At 64.7% G+C, this 19,575-nt stretch overlaps 3 protein-coding genes across 9 annotated transcripts; all 3 read right to left on the bottom strand.

Moving 5' to 3' along the window:
• Nucleotides 1-24: 24 nt before the first annotated feature.
• On the bottom strand, nucleotides 25-1,296 carry COX6A2 (cytochrome c oxidase subunit 6A2). Its single transcript, XM_087735218.1, has 3 exons — nucleotides 1,164-1,296; nucleotides 334-476; nucleotides 25-149 (listed from the first exon to the last, which is right to left on the bottom strand). Exons 1-3 carry the CDS (start codon nucleotides 1,234-1,236, stop codon nucleotides 69-71), a joined length of 297 nt encoding a protein of 98 aa, XP_087591344.1. The 5' UTR covers nucleotides 1,237-1,296; the 3' UTR covers nucleotides 25-68.
• Nucleotides 1,297-1,413: 117 nt separating this feature from the next.
• Nucleotides 1,414-11,426, bottom strand: LOC148051834 (integrin alpha-X-like). 2 transcript variants are annotated; one of them, XM_087735071.1, is made up of 30 exons: nucleotides 11,380-11,426; nucleotides 11,130-11,247; nucleotides 10,942-11,045; nucleotides 10,789-10,853; nucleotides 10,281-10,395; nucleotides 10,068-10,198; nucleotides 9,693-9,838; nucleotides 9,429-9,582; nucleotides 8,729-8,879; nucleotides 8,575-8,648; nucleotides 8,347-8,476; nucleotides 7,545-7,693; nucleotides 7,326-7,466; nucleotides 7,042-7,248; nucleotides 6,490-6,620; nucleotides 6,246-6,403; nucleotides 5,609-5,763; nucleotides 5,382-5,513; nucleotides 4,570-4,643; nucleotides 4,338-4,479; nucleotides 3,662-3,769; nucleotides 3,476-3,555; nucleotides 3,317-3,394; nucleotides 2,934-3,015; nucleotides 2,732-2,839; nucleotides 2,510-2,593; nucleotides 2,323-2,436; nucleotides 2,071-2,163; nucleotides 1,669-1,779; nucleotides 1,414-1,574 (listed from the first exon to the last, which is right to left on the bottom strand). In XM_087735071.1, exons 1-30 carry the CDS (start codon nucleotides 11,414-11,416, stop codon nucleotides 1,491-1,493), a joined length of 3,456 nt encoding a protein of 1,151 aa, XP_087591197.1. In that variant the 5' UTR covers nucleotides 11,417-11,426; the 3' UTR covers nucleotides 1,414-1,490. The 2 variants fall into 2 exon arrangements, with proteins under 2 accessions (XP_087591197.1, XP_087591198.1); XM_087735072.1 differs by having other exon boundaries at nucleotides 2,510-2,590; nucleotides 11,380-11,421.
• Nucleotides 11,427-13,157: 1,731 nt separating this feature from the next.
• On the bottom strand, nucleotides 13,158-19,477 carry TGFB1I1 (transforming growth factor beta 1 induced transcript 1). Of its 6 annotated transcripts, none has more exons than XM_087735123.1 (11): nucleotides 19,308-19,458; nucleotides 18,575-18,726; nucleotides 17,965-17,996; nucleotides 17,641-17,747; nucleotides 17,209-17,305; nucleotides 16,950-17,052; nucleotides 16,721-16,861; nucleotides 16,180-16,353; nucleotides 15,577-15,658; nucleotides 15,084-15,232; nucleotides 13,158-14,209 (listed from the first exon to the last, which is right to left on the bottom strand). In XM_087735123.1, the coding sequence occupies exons 1-11, from the start codon at nucleotides 19,378-19,380 to the stop codon at nucleotides 13,943-13,945; spliced, it is 1,377 nt and encodes a 458-aa protein (XP_087591249.1). In that variant the 5' UTR covers nucleotides 19,381-19,458; the 3' UTR covers nucleotides 13,158-13,942. The 6 variants fall into 6 exon arrangements, with proteins under 6 accessions (XP_087591249.1, XP_087591251.1, XP_087591250.1 ...); XM_087735125.1 differs by having other exon boundaries at nucleotides 18,674-18,726; nucleotides 19,308-19,457; XM_087735124.1 differs by having other exon boundaries at nucleotides 13,162-14,209; nucleotides 16,950-17,049; nucleotides 19,308-19,453.
• Nucleotides 19,478-19,575: the final 98 nt, after the last annotated feature.

Genomic DNA, 19,575 nt, shown 5'->3' with positions numbered 1-19,575 from the left:
GCAGTGCTGGAGAAGGCAGACGGGGCAGGTTCAGGGCATTTATTGCTGGGGGGGGCTGTGGGGAGCCCCTATTTCTCATAGCCCGTGGGCAGGGGGTTGGTGTGGGGGTTGTGGAAGAGCGTGTGGTTCCCGTCACCCCACGGGAATGGCTGTGGGGAGAGAGAGGGAGATGGGGGTCAGCACCATCAGCCCCTGGGCCCATCTCCCCCGGCGTCAAGCCTTCCCTACCCCATATCCCCGCCGTAGTGCCCATCTCCCCCGGCGTCAGGCCTCCCCGCCGCATATCCCCCCCGTAGTGCCCATCTCCCCTGGCATCAGGCCTCCCCACCGTACCTTCGTGCGGATGCGGAGGTGGTGGTACGGCACAAACTTGGGGGGCACACGCTTGTGCCGGCGCTGCTCCAGCCAGACATTGAGCATGCAGACCCCCACCGCCGGCAGTGCCACCAGGAACGACAGCGCCCGCCATGTCCGACCTGCCCCACAGGCGCTGTGGGACCGGGGTACTCCCAAACCCACTCCCCCCCGCAAAGGTCCTGCGACACCCCGAGGTGTCACCTGGCACACCCCAAAATGCCCCCGGGACCTCATCACCCGATAATGCCCCAAAACACCCTAAAAAAGAGGATGTACCATCCCCCTCCCACCCCCCTGAAACACCCTGTGGCTCCCCACACCACCCCCAGATACACCCGCTACACCCCAAAACACCCCGCAACCACTGGACACATCCTGCAGCACCCAAACCACTCCATATGCACCAAACAGCACCCCAGCACCTGATACTGCCTCAAAACCCCCCAAATCCACCCCATACAGCCCAGTTTCACCCTAACGCATACCCAAAACACCTGAACCTCACCCTGTGGACTCCAATATCACCCAATACATCCCCCCAAGGCCCCCAAAAGTACCGGAGACACCCCAAAACACCCCATACAGTCCCAACGCCACCCAAAACCACACAACACACCCCAACATCGCCCCAAACCACCCCAAACCCACCCGATACCGCCCCAATACTACCCAAACCACCCCAAATCCACACAGTACACCCCAATATCGCCCACAATGACCCCAAAAAAACCCTGCTACAGACCCCAAGCCACCCCAAAACCCTCCTGATACACCCCAAAAGCACCCCACACATGTGTGTCCCGGACCTCCGGCAGCACCGGCGTGGGCCCCTGCGGCGGAGGCCAGGGCCCGCCGTGGGGCAGCCCCCCAAGCGAGCATGGCGGCGGCGAAGGGCAACTGACCCCTGGGGTCACCCCGGCCCCACGGCACTCCCCAGGCCAGCCAATGGGCTGAGGCCCGGCCCCAGCTCGGCACACGTGTTAAATATAGACCAGGGTTAAATATAGATCCAGGCGAAGGGCGAGAGGCCGGACAAGGGGGGTCTGGCTGGTGTCCAGGCGGCTTTATTGGTGGCTGCATAAACGGGGGGGACCCCCTGAAATGTGGGGGGACCCCGGTGTCTGGGGGCCGCCTCAGCCCTGGGGGTCGCCCAGGGGGGCCGCGGGGGTCTCCTCGCCCTCCATCAGCTCCTTGTAGCGGCGCTTGAAGAAGCCCACCTGGGGGGGAGTGGGGGGGGTGAACCCGGGGTGGGGGAGGCCCCGCCCCCACCCCTTCGCGTGGGCGGGGCTCTGCCAAGCCCCGCCCCCTCACCTTGTAGAGCACCAGGGCCACCAGCCCCAGCAGGACCAGCCCCCCCACCGTGCCCCCCAGGATGAGGGGCAGCGGGTTGGGGGTCTCCAGGCGCTCCACCTCCGTCTGCACCTGGGGGAGAGGGCTGAGGGGGGACCCAGGCGTCCGGGACCCCCACCCACTGCCGCCCACGGACCCAAGCGTCCGGGACCCACACCCCACCCCATTGCCTCCCATGGACCCAGGCGTCCGGGACCCACACCCCACCCCATTGCCCCTCACGGACCCAGAGGTCTGGGACCCCCACCCCACCCGAATGCCCCCCATGGACTCAGGCGTCCGGGACCCCCACCCACCGCCTCCCACGGACCCAGGCGTCCGGGACCCCCATTGCCCCCCACAGACCCAGGCGTCCCGGCGCACCTGCAGCTGGAGTCCCCCCCCGGTGTTCCAGTAGCGCCCCACATCGTAGAAGACCTGGGCCCTGCTCTGCACGACCACCTTGGGCTGCTGGGTCTGGGGTGGGGGGAGACAGGGGACAGCCGTGGGGCAGCCGTGGGGCACGGGGGACGGCCATGGGACACCCCACCATCTTCCCCATCCCCGGGATGCCCTCGTCCCGGGGCGGCCGGCGGGGTGCCCCCCGCCCTGGCTGCCCCACGGCTGCCCCCTTACCGGCGCCAGCCAGCCCAGGGCCAGGCTCCCCCCAAGGCTGAACCCCAGCGCCCGGGGCGGCTCCAGCTCCTGGACCTGGCACTGCAGCTCCCGGCAGGCGGCCACGGCACAGTCCTGGGGGGCAGAGGGGGGTGAGGGGGGGCTGGGGCACCCCCGGCCCCACGCCCCTCGGGAGGCCGGCACTCACCAGCAAAGGCCGCTCCCGCAGCCGCTGGGGGACGTCGGGGACTCCCGGGTGCTCGGCCACCACCCGGCACTGCACCGGCTCCTGCTGGATGGGGCAGGCGGGGGGACCCAGTTCCGGGGATGCCCTCTCCGGGCTGCCCCCGCTTGGGGGTCACCCGTGGTTTGGGGGGCAGCTGCTCGGGGCCACCCTTGTTCTGGGCCGCAGCGGGGCAGGGGCCCTTACCTGGTCAGGGGTGACAGACACCTTGTCCCACAGCGGGGTCCCCCCCAGGGCCGTGGGGACCCAGAAGGTGACGTTGATGGGGAGGCCCCGCTGGCCCAAGATCTTCACCTGCCGCGGGGAGGGGGACGGTGGGGACGGGACCCCCGGCAAAACGGGGGACCCAGGCGTCCGGCATCGCCCTCCTCCCTCCCCCTCCCCTCACCTCGTAGTGGTGGCTGACGGGGACGCTGGTGGGGGCCCCCGCCTGGGTCGAGACGTTGACGTACTTGGTGGAGTCCGGGGCACTGGTGGGGACGAGAGGGGACATGGAGGGGGGCACGGGGGGGCGCACTGGGGACAGAGACAGGGGCTGGTGGCACGTTGGGGACCAGGGATGCTCGCGGTGGCACACTGGGACCAGGGACATGTCGCCAGTGGCATCTTGGGGATGAGGGACGTGGGGCTGGTGGCACGTTGGGGATGGGAACGTGGGGATGGCACAGTGGGGCTGCGGGACAGAGGGCTGGTGGCACGTTGGGAACATGGGGACGGGGGCAGGTGACACGGGTGGGGTGGCGGGTGACGCGGGGAGGTGGCATCCCCTACCTGGTGAGGACGAGGAAGACACCGTACTTCAACGGGATCTCGGCGCGCTGCCCCCGGCTGCCCGGTGCCTTGTTGTCACTGCGGCAGAGGGGTGTCATGCGGGTCACCTCACCCGCATTGCCTGCCCCCGCCCCGCACCCCTGTGCCCCCGTCCCTCACCTGCTGGCATTGGCCACCACCGCCAACACGTCCCCCAGCTCCGCGCCGTGGGGCACGTCCAGGGTGACGGTGAACACGACCTGTGGGACGGGACGCCCGGGCGTCACCCCTCAATCCAGCTCATGGCAACGTCCCCAAGCGCCCGAGTGGGCCGGGAGGACGCGAGGACGCCGGGCACCCCCCTACCTCGGTGCCGGGGCGGAAGATGGGGTGGTTGACAAGGCAGAGGGTCGTGCGCCGCGCTCCCTCCGCCGGCTCCGAGTTGCAGCGCAGGGACACGGACCTCCTGGAGGACTGAGAACGCCCCGGGGGGTGTCAGGGGTGGGGACGGGGGAGGGCAAGACAACTTGGGGGGGGGCAGGGGACATCTGGAGGAGGGCTGGAGGCCAGACGGTCTTCTGGGGGGTCTTGAGGACATCTGGGAGGGTTTAGGAGGCCACATGGACTTCTGGAGGGCTTGGGAGACACCTGGAAGGTGTCCTCTGGGTGGACAAACGGATATCTGGGAGGTCTTGAGGACATCTGGAGGGCTTTGGGGTATCTCGAGGACATGTGGAGAAGGTTTAGGAGGCTGCATGGGCTTATAGAGGGTCTTGAGGCCATCTGGAGGGGGGCTGGAGGCCAGATAGACTTCTGGGGGTCTAGAGGACATCTGGAGAGGGTTTAGGAGGCCACATGGAGTTCTGGGGGATCTTGAGGATGTCCAGAGGGGAGCTGGGCAGCCACACGAACTTGTAGATAGTCCCGAGGGCATCTGGAAGGGCTTTAGGAAGCCCGATGCGCTTCTGGAGGGTGTTGGGGGCTTCTGGGGAGACTTCTAGGCTCTGAAGGATTTTGGGGGGATCGGGGTGTGGGGGGGTACCTGGAGCACCACGGCCTTGCGGTAGGAGAGGGCCTCGGCGTGCTGCAGCTGGACGGTGGCCCCGTACGAGTCCTCCCCACGGTTGCGGAGGGTGACGGTGATGTTCACCACGTCGGTCACCCCCACCACGACGGTCTCCAGCCTGGGGGGGGACAGAGGGGGTGGGGGCAGGCGGGGGCGGACCCTGGTGCCTGCGGGTGTCCCCCTGACATGGGGAACGGGGCGGACCTACCCCGAGAAGTCGAAGGAGATCTGGAGGTCGTCGATGCAGATGTTGTCGGCACCGCAGTCCTTCTCAAAGGGCAGCTGAGGAGACGCCTCGTCCGTCCGTCCGTCCGTCCGTCTGTCCGTCCCCCACCGCCCGCTGTCTGTCTGCCCTTCCTCTCCTTCGTCCTCCCACCCCTCAGCCAGTCATCTGTCCATCTGCCCACCCACTCTGGCTCTCCTTGGTCCTTCCAACCCTCCTCAGGCATGGATGTCCTTCTGTCCATCTGTCCGTCCGTCCGTCCTTGTGTCCTTCCTTCCTCCCTCCCAACCTTCTCTCCTCCTGTCCCTCCGCCCTTCTGTCCTTCCTCCCTTCCCTCCATGCATCCGTCCTTCCTCCCTTCCTCCCATCCTCCTTTGGTTCCTCCCACCCAGCCATCCCACCTCCCTCTGTCTGTGGATCCATCTCTCCTTCCTTCCTCCCTCTTCTCCTTCTGTCCATCCCACCTCTCCTTCTAACCCCACAGCCATCTCTCCTTCCTTCCTCTTCTCCTTCTGTCCATCCCGCTTCTTCTTCCATCTCTCCATCCTTCCTTCTTTTCTTCCATCCGTCTCTCCATCCATCTGTCCGTCCATCCATCCGTTATCCATCCATTCCACCTCTCCTTCCTTCCTTCCTTCCTTCCTTCCTTCCTTCCTTCCTTCCTTCCTTCCTTCCTTCCCTCCCTCCACCCACCCTTCCATCCCACCTCTCCTGCCATCCCTCCATAACCCCCAACCCTACGCCCCACCACCGCTCCCTCTCAACGCTGCCACCGTGGGATGCCCCCCAGCCCCTACCGTGCCTATGGCCACCATCTCCGAGTCCTCACTCAAGGCTGGCCGCAGGCCCCCGGCCACCGTGATGGGGTCCCCCGTGGCATCGTAGGTGAGGCGCAGCACCAGGGGAGTCAGCGTGTCCCGTGGGCACCCCTGCCCGGCACAGAGAGACGACCGTGTCCCCCAGCCTGGTGCCATGGCGGGGGCGACCCCCAGACCACCCCGCCGGGGCCCTTCCCAACACCCACCGTAAAGGCGATGGCGAAGGTCTCGCACTTCTGTCCGACGCCCAGTTGCAGGGTCCCGTTACGGACGCCGGCACTGCCGGCAAAGACGGCCCGGGCCATTGCCCGGCCGGGGTCCAGGGCCGCCTGGTACCGGAGGGTGGTGGAAAGTTGTCTGCCTGCGGGGAAAAGGAGGGGAAGGTGGGTGGTCGGGGTCTCTGGCAGCCCTCCAGGATGGTGGGAAAGGGGGAGATGGAGAGCCAGCTGGATTTTGGAGGGCCTTGAGGACGTCAGGAGGTGGTTTAGAACGCCACATGGACTCGTGGGGGATTTGCAGGACAGCTGGAGGGGGCACTGGGCGGCCAGATGGATTTCTCAGGGGTGCTGGGGACATCTGGATGTGGTTTGGGGATCTTGAGGACATGTGGAGCAGCTCTGGGAGGCCAGACAGGCTTTTGGTGGGTCTAGAGGACATCTGGCGGGGATTTAGGAGGCCACGGGTCCTGGGGGATACCTGGAGAGGCTTTGGGAGGACAGGTGGACTTCTGGGGGTCTTGAGAACACGGGGAGGGGGCTGGGGGGGTCCATGTACACTTCTGGGGGGTCTTGGGGACACCTGCAGATGCTTTGGGGGTCCAGATGGACATCTGGGAGGTCTCACCAAAGTTATCAGGGGTTTTCTTGGTACTAAGGAAGCAGATCTCAGCCTTGGCCACTTCCTCCTTGAGCGCTTCCTCCTCCTGGCAGTCAAAGGCGGCCGCGGGGATCTCCTGGGGCTTGAAAGCCACCGTCACGTGGACCTTGAGCAGTGGCTGGGACCTGGCGGTGACAAGCGGAGGAGGGTTGGTGGCGGCCACTGCGTCCTCCAGGCCATGCAATTCCCCAGGTGGGTCCCCCGGGCACACCTGAGCAGCAGGACCTGTCCCTGCGCGCCCACAGCCACGTCCGGCAGCCTGTCCCCCGTCAAGTCCTGGCCACCGCTGATGGCCTGGCCAAAATAGCGTGGCCCGCTGGAGAACCGGGCACCTGAGATGCGCTGGGGGAGACAGAAGCACTCGAGTGGGTGAGACAGCTCTGGCACCCAAGATGTTCCCAGCCCAAGATCTTCAGGAGCTGGAGCGTCTCCAGCATCCAGGACATCTTGGGCACCTGGAGCGTCTCCAGCACGCAAGATGTCTTCAGCACCCAAGCTGTGTCCAGCACCCAGCACCTCTCCACCACCCAAGATGCCTCCACCACCCAGCACCTCTCCACCACCCAACATGCCTCCAGCACCTAGGACATCTCCAGCACCCAGAACATCTCCAGCAGCCAAGATGCCTCCACCACCCAAGACATCTCCAGCATCCAAGGTTTCTTCAGCACCCACGATGACCCCACCACCTGGGACCTCTCTGTCACCCAGCAGGCACCCATGACCTGGGACATCCCCACCCGCAGGACCGGGGGGGTCTCACCTGGCTGTACTGGGAGCTGATGCCACCCTTTTTCCCACGGAAGACGTAGACGGCCCCCTGCTCCTCATCCTCCAGCGGGGCCCCCACGGCCACGTCGGGCCACCGGTCCCCGTCGACGTCCCCCAGGCGAGCCAGGCTGGCCCCAAAGCGCCCCAAGGGGTGCCCGGGCTGTCCCTGCAGCATCTGCTCGCACCGCAGCCGCCTGCCCTGGGGGGGGGACGAGGCGCTGGGTGCCCCCCTCTGCCCACCCTGGGGCGAGGTGGGGTGGGGTGGGGGTCTCCTACCTTCGGCCTCAGGGTGCAGACGGCCACGCGGCCCCCGCTGCCGGCCCCGTAGAACATGGGGGCCCCCACCAGCACCACCTCGGTCGAGCGGTCCCCGTCAGTGTCCAGGGCGCACAGGGATGCCCCGAAGTAGGAGCCCACCTGTGGGGAGAAGCGGCCATGGGGCTGGCTGGGGCATTCCCCCACCCTGGAAACCCCCTGTCCCCTCCCCGCCATTACCTGCGGCCCCGTGGCATCGGCCAGCAGCTCCCAGGCAGCCCGGGGGCCACGGCGGCGGAAGAGGAGGAGGCGGCCAACGTGCTGGTAGCGGGGGGCCCCCAGCGCCAGTGCCCGGCTGCCCTCCAGGGACAGGGACTCGGCCGCGTAGCCTGGTCACAGCGGGGGTCAGTGGGGGACCCTCCTGGGGGTGCCAGCGGCCCCAGGAGCCATGCGGGGAAGCTGATGTCCCCGGGAACTCATGGGGGCACCACCGTCCCCAGGATGCTCATTAGGGTGCCAACATCTCCAGGACCTCACGGGGGCACCAACATCCCAAAGTCTCTTGTGGAGATGTTGATGTCCCCTGCACCTCATGGGGACACCAACATCCCCCAGATCCTCATGGGGACACCAATGTCCCCAGGAACATTGTGAGGACATTGAGGTCCCCAGGACTCTCACGGGGACATTCACAAGGACCTGACATCCCCAAGACACTTGTGAGGATGCCGATGTCCCCAGCACAGTCATGGGGAGCCTTGCCAGGGCCTGATGTCCCCAGGAACCTCGTGGGAACCCAATGTCCCCAGCCCCACATGGGGACATTCATGAGGACACTGACATCCCCAAGACCCGTGAAGATGCTGATGTCCCCCTGATCCTGACAGGGACGTGGACTTCTCCCCACAACCCCCGTGAGGCTGCTGACATGTCCCTGCCACCCTCCAGGGGACACTGACATCCCCAGGACCCTCACAGAGGACACCACCATCCCCAGGACCCTGGCGGGGACCTGTCCGTCCCCATCCCAGGCAGCCCTTACCCAAGTAGGCATCGTTCATGTCCCCGCCAGCTCGGGACATGTTGACGAAGGTCTTCTCCCCACTCTCGCCGTAGACAAAGACCCCTCCGGACCAGTCGTAGGCGCCCACCGCTCCCAGTACGGGCCCCTCCTGCACCAGTAAAGATGGGGAGGGGGAGAGGAGTCAGTCCTGCCCCAGGGACACCCCATGGGCGTGGGGACGGTCTCGGGTGGCCGGGGGACACTTACGGGGGTGAGCAGGGCGCTGAAGCCCTCCTGGGCCATCTCCAGCTGGAAGGAGCTGCTGTGGGCGGACTGGGTGCCTGGGGGGAGGCGGGGGTGAGCGGGGGGCACCGGCTGCCCCCCTCGGCCACCCTCCAGCTGCCCCCCGGCCCCCAGGTACCCTCGATGGCAAAGATCTTCTCCTGCAGCTGGTTCTGGATGCCCTGCAGGGCATCAAAGTTGTCCACCCGGAAGACGTGGTCCTCGCTGGGTTGAGAGGCGATGGTGTGGAGCTCTTCTATGGCAGCTGGATTCGTGAAGGCGCTGCCCACCTGTGGTTGGAGAAGGATGGCCAGATGGAGGGATGGAGAGGTGTGGGGAGGGGAGGGAGGAAGGATGGATGGACGGGCGTGTGGAGAGGGAGGGATGGACGGACATGAATAGAATGGATGGAGATGGATGGGTGGGTGGATGGAGATGTTTGGGCACGGGTGGATGGATGGCCAAGTTTGGAGATGTTTGGAGATGGACAGAGGTGCTTGTAGATGGATGGCTGGAGATGTTTGGAGATGATGGATAGATAGATGGATAAGTTTGAGAGAGATGAATGGAGATATTTGGGGAAGGATGGACAAAGGGAAGTTTGGAGATGAACGGAGGTGCTTGTAGATGGACAGATGGCTGGACATGTTTGGAAATGGATGGCTGGAGATGTTTGGAAATGGATGGATGGACGAATGGCTGTGTTTAAAAAGGGCTGGATGGTTGAATGGATGGAGACGTCTGGAGATGGATGAACAAATGGATGTCTGGATGGACAGATGTCTTTGGGATGGCTAATTGCTTGGGGGTGGATGGCTTTGGGCATGCAGGTCCCTCACCCCAATGGCATAGCGAGTGACTCCCATCTTGTCGGCCAACGGGATGACTTCTGAGTACTCCATGTTGTCATCATACTTCTCCCCGTCTGTGATCACAATGAGGATCTTGTTGGCATCTTTTCGCGCCCCTTTGCTAGGGGTGAACATGTCCATCCTGTGCCAGGGAAGGAGGATGCAAAGGATGAGGGTTGCCCCTTCACCCCATGGCGGGTGGGAGGGGGGTCACGGGTGCTAGAGGTTGGCGGGGAGGGGGACAGGACTCACAGGACTGTCCAGATGGCAGTGGCAGTGCGGGTGGTTTCCCGGAGCTGCGACACCTGATTCAGCAGCGCGATGGGGTCACGGGACCTCCGGAAGGCGTTGAAGTCAAAGTGGTTCAAGATGACATAGGAGAACTGGGTGAGAGCAAACTGGGGGGGGGACAGGGGAGGGACCACATGGGGACACACCGGTGGGGACACAACCACCATGGTAGCAACCACCCAAAATGCCACCCCATTGCCAAGAGGGAAGAGCAGCTCAAAACATCACCCGTTGCGAGGAGCCACATGCAACTTCAAGAGAGACAACCCCCTGAGATGACACCCCCTTGCAAACAGCCATTTGTGGGGTCACTGCCGGCAGCTGGGCGGGTGGTACCTGCGTGTTGGTGCCCTTGAAGCGCTTCATCACCTCTGCGATGAAGGTCTTCATTGTCAAGAACTCAGAGGGTCTGATGCTGCCCGAGCCGTCGATGAGCAGCACCACATCGGAGAAGCGCTTGGGACACTCTGAGGGAGGACACAGAGACGGCCCCACGGTCAACCGGGCCAGGATGTCCCCAACACATCCCTCCCCCAGTGACCCCCATACCTGGTTGGGCCTCTGGGATGCGCTGGAGCTGCTGGAGGTTGGTGTCAAGGAGGACGCAGAAGCCATTGAGGTGGATGTTCTTCCCGCAGGCTTGGGGCACCGTGGGGCCACACGCCTGGGTTGGGGGGGGACCCAAAATCAGAAGAGCCCAGGATGGAGGGATGGGGGGTGATACCCAGGGCACCACCAGGGGTGGCCACATTTGGGGGGGGCAGTCCCCTTGATATCACCCCAGAAAGACAAGTTTTGGGTGCAATCTCCTTGATATCACCCAGATGAGCCGATTTTGGGGTGCAACGCCCTTGATGTCACCCCAGAAAGACCAGTTTTGGGGTGCAACCTCCTTGATATCATCCCCAAAGGGCCAAATTTGGATGCAATCTCCATGGCTTCACCCCAGACTGGCCGATTTCAGGGTGCAACCCCCCCCCCATTGCCCAGATTGGCCCAATTTTGGTTCAAATCCCATCACCCCCCAACCCTCACCCAAGCCCCACACCGTACTCACCAGGGCCCCAGTGTCCCCAGTGGCCAGCGCTAACCCCAGGGATGTGTTGACGGCCTCTGGGGGTCCTAGGGAGAGATGGCGTGAGACCATCTTCCTCCTCCCCGGGGACCCAAAACATCCAGTTTTGGAGGGGGTGGCGGCGGAGGGGCTCACCGGTGATGGGGACCTCCTGGCACTTCCCCGAGCGGTACCGACATCGGTAAATCGTCCCCATCTGGTTGACGGAGCCACGTTGCAATGGGGCACCCACGAGGACTCTGTCGGGGTGGGGGAAAGGGGGTGGGGGGGAGGTTTCGGGGGGTCCCCTCCCCACCCCTGGGGTGTGCCCCTCCCCACCTTACCCGCCATCGTCGGTGGTGCCAAAATGGGCCACGGTCTGCCCGAAAGCCCCTCTGGCGTCTCCGTGAAAGACCATCACCGTCTGCACATCCACCCCAGAGCCGCGGCAGGAGGTCAGCACTGGGCGGGGGGGCACAGTGAACCCAGGCGTCTGGGTGCCACCCCCCACTCCCCCCCCAGGGGACCCAGGTGACCGGGTGCCACCCCCCCACCGCCCCCCAGGGGACCCAGGCATCCAGGACCCCCCCTCACCTGTGCAGAGCACTGCGAGCAGCAGCCATGGGTGCATGGTGGCTGCCTCCGAGTGCCGGGAAGGAGAAGTGAGAGGGGTGGAGGTGTGGGGCTGCGGGAAGGAGGGGGGTGGGGTGGGTTTTGGGGGGATGGGGGGGAGGGGCACCCACTGCATGCTGCGGCCCAAATGGGGATTGCCTCAGCTCAGCTGCACCCCAAAATGGGGGTGACTCCAATCAGGTGCACCTGAAATGGGGGTGACCCCCCCAAAACCAGCTGCACCCCAAAATGGGGCTGACCCCAAATGAGCTGCACCGCAAAATGGGGTTAACCCCAACCAGCTGCAGCCTGAAATGGGGCTGACCCCAACCAGATGCACCCCAAAATGGGGGTAACCCCCCCAGCCAGCTGCACCCCAAATGGGAGTGACCCCCAATGAAGCCCAACCTAAAATGGGGCTATCCCAAATCACCTGCATCCCCAAATGGGGGTGACCCCAACTCAGCCACCCCCCGCCCCAGCAGAGACTCCGCAGCCCCGCCAACGCAGCGCCCATGGGTGGCAGGAAGCGGTCGGCGTTATTTACAGCCGGGGGCGGCCAGCGCCAAACCCACACGTGTGGGGCCCGAACGCCTGGGTCCCCGTAATCGTCCCCCGGATGCCTGAGTCCGCAGACGTGCCGGGTCCCCTGTGTGAGGTGGGGGGGCTGGGAGGTGCCACAGGGGTCAGTCACAGAGCTAGGGGTGTCCTACGTGATCGACCCCAAATTGGGGGAAAATGAGCAGAAATTGGGTGGAATTACTCAAAAGGGAGGAGGGGGCGGAAATTGGCTGAAACAGAGTGGAATTGATCCAAAGGGGGAAAAATTGACCCAAAAGACGGTGGAATGGTCAGAAATGGCATAAAATTGATCCGAAAAGAGAGGGAAACAGACTCAAACCCACATGAAATAGCCCCAAAGTGGGCAAAACTGGCCCTATAGTGGGCAAAGTAGACCCAAAATTTGGTGAAATAATCTCCAGAGTGAGGGAAAAGTAGCCTGTATTTGGTGAAATTGCCCCAAAACTAGGAGAAACCGACCCAAAAAGGGGCGAAATCAAGCCAAAAAGGGGAGAACTGATGCCAGAGTGAGTGAAAACGGTCGCAAACTGGGTGAAATTGGCCCAAAGCAAGTGAAACTGACCCAAAAGGGGGTGAAATTGACCCAAATGGGGGCAAGTGGTGACCCCAAAGGGAGTGAAATTGACCCACACCGAGGTGAAACTGATGAAGGGGTGAAACTGAGCTGGAAGGGGGTGAAATGGACCCAAAGCGGGCACCCAGATGCCAGGGTCCCCAGGGAGGTTGGGATCACCCCACACGTTGCCGTTGTGCTGCGGGTGTTTATTGTCCATGTTCAGCCGCGTGCGCCCGGTGCTGTGTCCCCCCCCGAACTGCCCCATAGATCCTCCCCCCTACTGCCCCATGGATCCGCCCAAGTGCTCCCCAAACTGCCTCATAGACTCACAGCTGCCCCCTGGCCTGCCCCAGAGACCTCCTGTTTCCCCCCAACCTGCCCCATAGATCCCTCCAGACTCAAAGCCTGCCCCACAGACCCACAATTGCCTCTCAACTGGTCACACAGACCCTCCCAACTTTCCCCAGAAACCCCTCAGACCCATAAACAGATGCATAGACACTCCAACTGCCCCCCAACCTTCTGCAGGGACCCCTCCAGAGCAATAACCAACCCTAGAGACCCCCAACCTGCCCCACTGATCCCCCAGCTGCCCCTCATCCCCTCCTAAATACGAAGGCTTTGGCATGTGCAAGCAAAGAGCAAGTGCAACCCACGGAGGCCCCCAGTGCCCCCCAGTTACCCCCAGTGCCCCGCCGGGACCATCAGTGCCCCCCAATGCTTCCAGTCCTGCACCAAGCACAGAGAACACCCCATGCTGCAGAGCAAGTCCTGGGCCGGATCCATGATCACCCCATGGCACGGGGCAAGTCCACGGCCAGATCCATGGGTCACACTGCACCGTGGAGCAGCCATGGGACCCCCATGGGGTATTTATGAGGCACCCCATGCCATGGGGCAGCTCAGGGGTGATGGACCCCCATGTGAGGCTCCCAGGCACCATGGGGGTACCTCCATGACCAGCACCATGGAGCACCCCATCCAACGGGGCACCCATGGAGTGGTCATGGGGTGCCCATTTGATCTCTGTGGGGCACCCTACACTATTGCACACCTCAAGGATCCCATGCATGAGGCCTCCAAGCACCCCAAGACACCTCCATGACCACTCCAGTGGTGCACCCCATCCAATGGTTCATCCATGGAATGTTCTTGTGGTGGTGGTGGGGTGTTCTCTGGACCTCTATGGGACACCCCGCACCATAGGGCACCTCAAGGGTGCTAGATCCCCATGCATGAGGCCCCCAAGCACCATGGGGCACCTTGAAGACCACTCAATGGTGCACCCCACGCAACGGGGCACCCATGGGATGTTCTTGTGGTGGTTGTGGGGTATCCATTGGACCTTTGTGGGGCACCCCACACCACGGGACACCATGGGTGGGGCTGGGGGGGGGCGTAGTGGCCTCACCCGAAGAGGCGGAGGAAGCATGGCTGGCAGTAGGGCTTGCCCTCCTGCTCCTGGAAGGTGCCCTTGGAGAGGGGCCGGAGGCAGAAGGCGCAGACAAAGTGCTCGGGGTGGAAGCGTTGGGCCATGGCGGTGACGCACCGGCCGGCAATGGGTTCCCCGCAGCCCCGGCACAGCGAGCCCCGCCGGGCGTGGAAGTGCCGCTCACAGTAGGGGTGGCCACCATCCTCGAAGAAGCTGCCCCCCACGAAGGGCGCGAAGCACTCCTGGGGACAGGGACACAGGGATGGGAACATCAGGGACCAGGGGAGGTGGGGATGTGGGTTGTGAAGTGCTCCTGGAGGTGGGACGTGGGGACGTGGGGACGTGGGGACATCAGGGACCAGGGAGGTGGGGATGGGACATGGGGATGGGAACATCAGGGACCAGGGGAGGTGGGGATGTGGGTTGTGAAGTGCTCCTGGAGGTGGGACGTGGGGACGTGGGGACATCAGGGACCAGGGAGGTGGGGATGGGACATGGGGATGGGAACATCAGGGACCAGGGGAGGTGGGGATGTGGGTTGTGAAGTGCTCCTGGAGGTGGGACGTGGGGACGTGGGGACATCAGGGACCAGGGAGGTGGGGATGGGACATGGGGATGGGAACATCAGGGACCAGGGGAGGTGGGGATGTGGGTTGTGAAGTGCTCCTGGAGGTGGGACGTGGGGACGTGGGGACATCAGGGACCAGGGAGGTGGGGATGGGACATGGGGATGGGAACATCAGGGACCAGGGGAGGTGGGGATGTGGGTTGTGAAGTGCTCCTGGAGGTGGGACGTGGGGACGTGGGGACATCAGGGACCGGGGAGGTGGGGATGGGACATGGGGATGGGAACATCAGGGACCTGGGGAGGTGGGGATGTGGGTTGTGAAGCGCTCCTGGGGATGGGAGACAGGGACATGGGGACATCAGGGACCAGGGGAGGTGGGGATGTGAGATGTGAAGTGCTTCTGGGGATGGGACATGGAGACATGGGGACATCAGGGACCAGGGGAGGTGGGGATGTGGGATGTGAAGTGCTTCTGGGGATGGGACACGGGGTTGTGGGGACATCAGGGGCCAGGGGATGTGGGAACATGGGGGTGGCGGGGGTCTCACCCGGCAGACGAAGCACTCGGGGTGCCAGAGCCCCTCGAGGGCGGCGATGTAGCCCTCCAGGATGGGCCGCCCGCAACCCCGGCACCGGCTGGAGAAGAGCTCGGCAAAGTCCTGGCGGCAGTACTGCTGGCCATCCTTCTCCAGGAAGCCTGGGGGACACCACGGGGATGGTGCGGTGGGACGGTGCAGGGACAGGGAGGCGTGGGGACACGGGGACATGGGAGAGACAGATGTGGGGATGGTGAGATGTGGGGATACGGCCGTGGTGGTGAGGCCAAGGTGGAGAAGGAGAGATCTGGGGATGTGGGGATGGTGATGGGACCCGCATGGGGATGGTGAGATGTGGGGACACATGAGCATGGATGGGATCGGGACACGGTGGGACAGCAGGACAGGGCACGGACACAGGGGGCCATGGGGGAACGCAAGGCAATCTGGGAGGACAGGGAGGGGACACAGGGGCGGACACGGGGGACACACAGGGGCCACCCACCCTCCTCGCCGAAGGGCTGCCCGCACTTGACGCAGCAGAAGTGCTCCGGGTGCCAGTTCTTGTCCAGTGCCGTCACCATTTTCTGCGTGGCAGGGGGAGATGGGGATGTCACTTCCAGCCCCCCCCCCGGGGGTCCCACTGCACCCCATGGGGTCCCACTGCACTCCAGGGAGTCCCACCACCCCCAGGGCACCCCACAAAGTCCCACTGCATCCCACGGTGGTCCCATGGCCCCCCAGAAGGTCCCACTGCTCCCAGGACACCCCACTGCACCCCACAAGGTCCCACTACACCCAAGGGGGTCCCACTGGCCCAGGGCCCCCCGGGGGGTCCCACCACACCCCACAAGCCTCCCACTGCCCCCCAGAAGGTCTCACCACCCCCCCAGGCCCTCCCAGAAGGTTTCACCGCCCCCAGGGCACCCCAAAAGGACCCCAGGGCCCCCCAGAAGGTCCCAGGGCCCCCCAGAAGGTCTCACCACCTCAAGAGCCCTCCAGAGCACCCCATAAGGTCCCATTGCACCCAAGGGGGTCCCACTGCTCCCAGAGCTCCCCAGAAGGTCCCCTTGCCCCCAGGGCCCCCCAAGGGGTCCCCCTGACCCACATCGAGGATGGGCTGGGTGCAGCGGGCACAGCGAGGGGAGAAGAGCCGTCCGTAGTCCCGTGGGCAGTAGGGCACCCCGTCCTTCTCGAAGAAGCTGCCGCCCCCCAGCTCCCCCCCACAGCGGGCGCAGACAAAGTGCTCGGGGTGCCAGGCACACCCCAAAGCCCTCACCACCTGCGGGGGAAGAAGGAAAAAGGGGGAGTCCCAAAGGATGACACCCCGGTTTGGGGTCCTGGCTGGGTGAGGTCTGGTTTGGGGTGCTGCTGGGGGGGGACAACACCCTTGCTTTGGGGGTGCAGCTAGCTGGGGGTAGCCCTATTTTTGGGGTGCACCCCACTTTAGGCCATGCACGAAGCTAACCCCATTTTGGGGTACACCAGAGCCCCCCCCCCCATTTTGGGGCACAGCCACAGGCAGCCTCATTTTAAGATGCCCACAAGGAAGCCCCCACTTTGGGGTGCAACACTAGCCACCCCCCCCCTTTTTTCTCCCCCACCCACCTGCCCCCTCCCCTTCCCCCCAGGGGCACCCCAAAACCTACCTTCCCAGCGATGGGCTTCTGGCAGGACCCACAGACTCCCTTCGCCCCTGTGGGGACCCCTTGGCGGCTCAGGTCTGACTGCAGCAGCACCAGCATCGAGTCCAGGTTCTCCCCCTCAGGAGCCCCCTTTTTTGGGGGGGGCTGGGAGTGGGAAGAGGGGAAAAGAGAGTTATCAGGGTGCAGGGTAAAATGGGACACCACCCCCCCCCCCGAAACCCCCCAGACTCACACTGCGGCGGAGGTGGAAGTCGGAGAGCGAGGCCATCAGCTTGTCCAGCTCTTGGGTGGCCGAGGTGGCCGAGGTGGGGGGTGCCGGGGGGGTCCCCGAGCTGCTTTGGGGGTGCAGGGAGAGGGTTGGGGGGGGCTCCAGGAGGGTGGTGCTGATAGGGAGGCTGGTAATTGGGTATGACCCCGTTTTGGGGTGCAACCAATGGTTACCCCCATTTTGGGGTGCTGCTGCCCCCCCAGGGGGATGGACACACACTCACCAGGGGGGACACACCCCGACTTCAGCCTCGTCTGCTGCCTCCTTCCTCTTCATCCCCTCGGGGCTCTTCAGGGGGGGGAACTGAGCCAGAATCTCATCTGGGGGGGGTGTGTCACAGCCAGTTTTGGGGTCCCCAAGAAAGTTTTGGGGGTTCCCAGGGTCATTTTAGAGGTCCCCAAGGAGATTAGAGGTCCACAGAATGATTTCTGGGGTCTCCAGGGTGATTTGGGGGGGGGGTGAGGGGGTTTAGGGTGCCCAGGGCAATTTTTGGGGTGCTTTCGGGGGGTTGGGGTGCTCTGGGGGCTTTTGGGGTGCCCAGGGTGATTTTTGGGGTGCTTTGGGCGCTTTTGGGGTGCCCAGGGGGTGGTTGGGGCAGTCAGAGGTGATGTTTGGGGTTCCTGGGTGGCTTTGGGGGTGGCAGGGGTGAGGGTACCTGCAATGGAGCTGTGGGTGACGTTGAGGTCACGGAGGAGCCGGTCGAGCTCCCCCAGGCTGGGGGGGGCCGGGAGGGGCCGGGGGGGCCGGGCCTTCTGCACCGTGCTGGGGGACGGGGACACCGGGGGGGTGGCACATCCCCTCTGTGTCCCCAGGGTCTTCTCCGCGCACCTCCTCCCGGCCCTCTATCCTCCCCCTCCTCCCAAATCCCCCCCCATGTCCCCAGTGTCCCCTCCCATGTCCCCTCCCATATCCCCAGTGTCGTGTCCCCCCCCCCCCCCCCATCCTCAATGTCCCCTCCAGGTCCCCAAGGTCTCTGTACCTGTAGAGCTGCTCGGTGTCCCCCCCTGGCGCCTGGGGACCAACATATTGGGGGTTAATGGGGACCTGGGATGTCGTCACCCCCAATGTCCCCATCTCCGGGGTCTTCGAGGTCGCCGTGCCCCCAGTGTCCCCCCGAGTCTCTGTCCTCATCCCTGATGTCCCCATCATCCCCATCCCAGGGGTCCCCAACCCCACTGTCCCCCATCTCCAACCCCCATGTCCCCAAAGTCCCCAGGGCCCCCCAGTGGTCCCAAAGTTCCCAATGTCCCCAAGTCCTCCAAAGCCTGCCATGGACCCAAGGCCCCTCCATGTCCCCAAAGCCCCCAAAATGCCCAAAGCCCCCCATGTCCCCACAATCCCCAGCACCTCCCAATGTCCCCAGGGCCCGTCACGACCCCAGTGTCCCAAAGCCACTCAATGTCTCCAAGGTCCCCAGCATCCCCGAAGCCCCCCATGCCCCCAAGGCCCTCCAATGCCCTCCAAACCCCTCCTTTATGCCCATGGCCCCCAAGGTCCCCTGTGTCCCCAAAGCCCCCCATGTCCCCAAGGTCCCCAGCATTGCCCAGTGTCCCTAAGGCCCATCGTGGCCCCAAGATGCCTGAGCTCACTGGGCCGTATGGGGGTGGGGGTGGCCGGGGGGGGTCCCCGCCAGAGGCGGAGGGTGTGTGTGTGTGGGGTGCCCCTCCCGGAGGGTCCGTCAGCAGCACCGGCCGCCGGGCAAGGTGCGACGTCGTCGTCTCCAGGTCAGCCAATAGGGCGTCTGGGGAGGGAGGGGTGGGATGAGGTGGGGTGAGGGACCTAGGCGTCCAGGGGGGACCCAGGCGTCCAGGCACCCATCCCTCCCAGCACCCAGGGACCCAGACGTCCGGGCACCCATCCCTCCCCTGCACCAGGGACCCAGGCGTCCAGGCACCCATCCCTCCCAGCACCCAGGGACCCAGCCATCTGAGCACCCATCCCTCCCCTGCACCAGGGACCCAGACGTCCGGGCACCCATCCCTCCCCTGCACCAGGGATCCAGGCATCCAGGCACCCATCCCTCCCCTGCACCAGGGATCCAGGCATCCAGGCACCCATCCATCCCAGCACCCAGGGACCCAGCCATCTGGGCACCCATCCATCCCAGCACACAGGGACCCAGGCATCTGGGCACCCATTCCTCCCCTGCACCAGGGACCCAGGCATCTGGGCACCCATCCCAGCACCCATGGACCCAGCTATCTGGGCCCTGAACATCCAGCATCCCTGCCGCCAGCCCAGCACCAGGAATGGCCGGAGGGCTGCCTGGCCGGCCGGAGGGCAGCAGGGATGGACGGACAGAGGGACGCAGGCAGCTCTTACCCAGGTCGTCCATGGCCGGGAACTGGGTGCGGCCCCCCATGACGTCGCCCCGCGCGGGCCCCTCGGTGCCCATGTATGGAAGAGCCCGGACGCCTGGGTCCCGGCCAGGGAAAGGGGGAAGTGGCTGGACGCCCGGGTCCGTGGGATACGGGGGGGCCCGGACGCCCGGGTCCGTGGGAGGGAGAAGGAGGGGACTTGGAGCTGGGAAGGGAACAGGCCCGGACGCCTGGGTCCGTGGGGTACTGGGGGGGACACGGACAGCTGGGTC

Source organism: Nipponia nippon, unplaced genomic scaffold, assembly GCF_047370975.1.
Source record: "Nipponia nippon isolate SJK-2023a ecotype South Korea unplaced genomic scaffold, ASM4737097v1 scaffold_52, whole genome shotgun sequence".
Classification (NCBI taxonomy): domain Eukaryota; kingdom Metazoa; phylum Chordata; class Aves; order Pelecaniformes; family Threskiornithidae; genus Nipponia; species Nipponia nippon.
This window is presented reverse-complemented; position numbering and strand designations above follow the sequence as displayed.

What these genes read in the sequence shown, in the direction of transcription:
- COX6A2 (XM_087735218.1), bottom strand. Translation starts at nt 1,236, where the DNA reads ATGCTCGCTTGGGGGGCTGCCCCACGGCGGGCCCTGGCCTCCGCCGCA. An exon ending in CCACGCCGGTGCTGCCGGAG is followed by an intron (nt 477 to 1,163) that starts GTCCGGGACACA and finishes CCTGTGGGGCAG; the next exon opens with GTCGGACATGGCGGGCGCTG. An exon ending in ACCTCCGCATCCGCACGAAG is followed by an intron (nt 150 to 333) that starts GTACGGTGGGGA and finishes CTCTCCCCACAG; the next exon opens with CCATTCCCGTGGGGTGACGG.
- LOC148051834 (XM_087735071.1), bottom strand. Translation starts at nt 11,416, where the DNA reads ATGCACCCATGGCTGCTGCTCGCAGTGCTCTGCACAG. An exon ending in CTGGGGACACTGGGGCCCTG is followed by an intron (nt 10,396 to 10,788) that starts GTGAGTACGGTG and finishes CCCCCAACCCAG; the next exon opens with GCGTGTGGCCCCACGGTGCC. An exon ending in TCAGCTCCCAGTACAGCCAG is followed by an intron (nt 6,621 to 7,041) that starts GTGAGACCCCCC and finishes TGTCTCCCCCAG; the next exon opens with CGCATCTCAGGTGCCCGGTT.
- TGFB1I1 (XM_087735123.1), bottom strand. Translation starts at nt 19,380, where the DNA reads ATGGGCACCGAGGGGCCCGCGCGGGGCGACGTCATGGGGGGCCGCACC. An exon ending in CCCGGCCATGGACGACCTGG is followed by an intron (nt 18,727 to 19,307) that starts GTAAGAGCTGCC and finishes CTCCCTCCCCAG; the next exon opens with ACGCCCTATTGGCTGACCTG. An exon ending in CCCCACCCCCATACGGCCCA is followed by an intron (nt 17,997 to 18,574) that starts GTGAGCTCAGGC and finishes GTTGGTCCCCAG; the next exon opens with GCGCCAGGGGGGGACACCGA.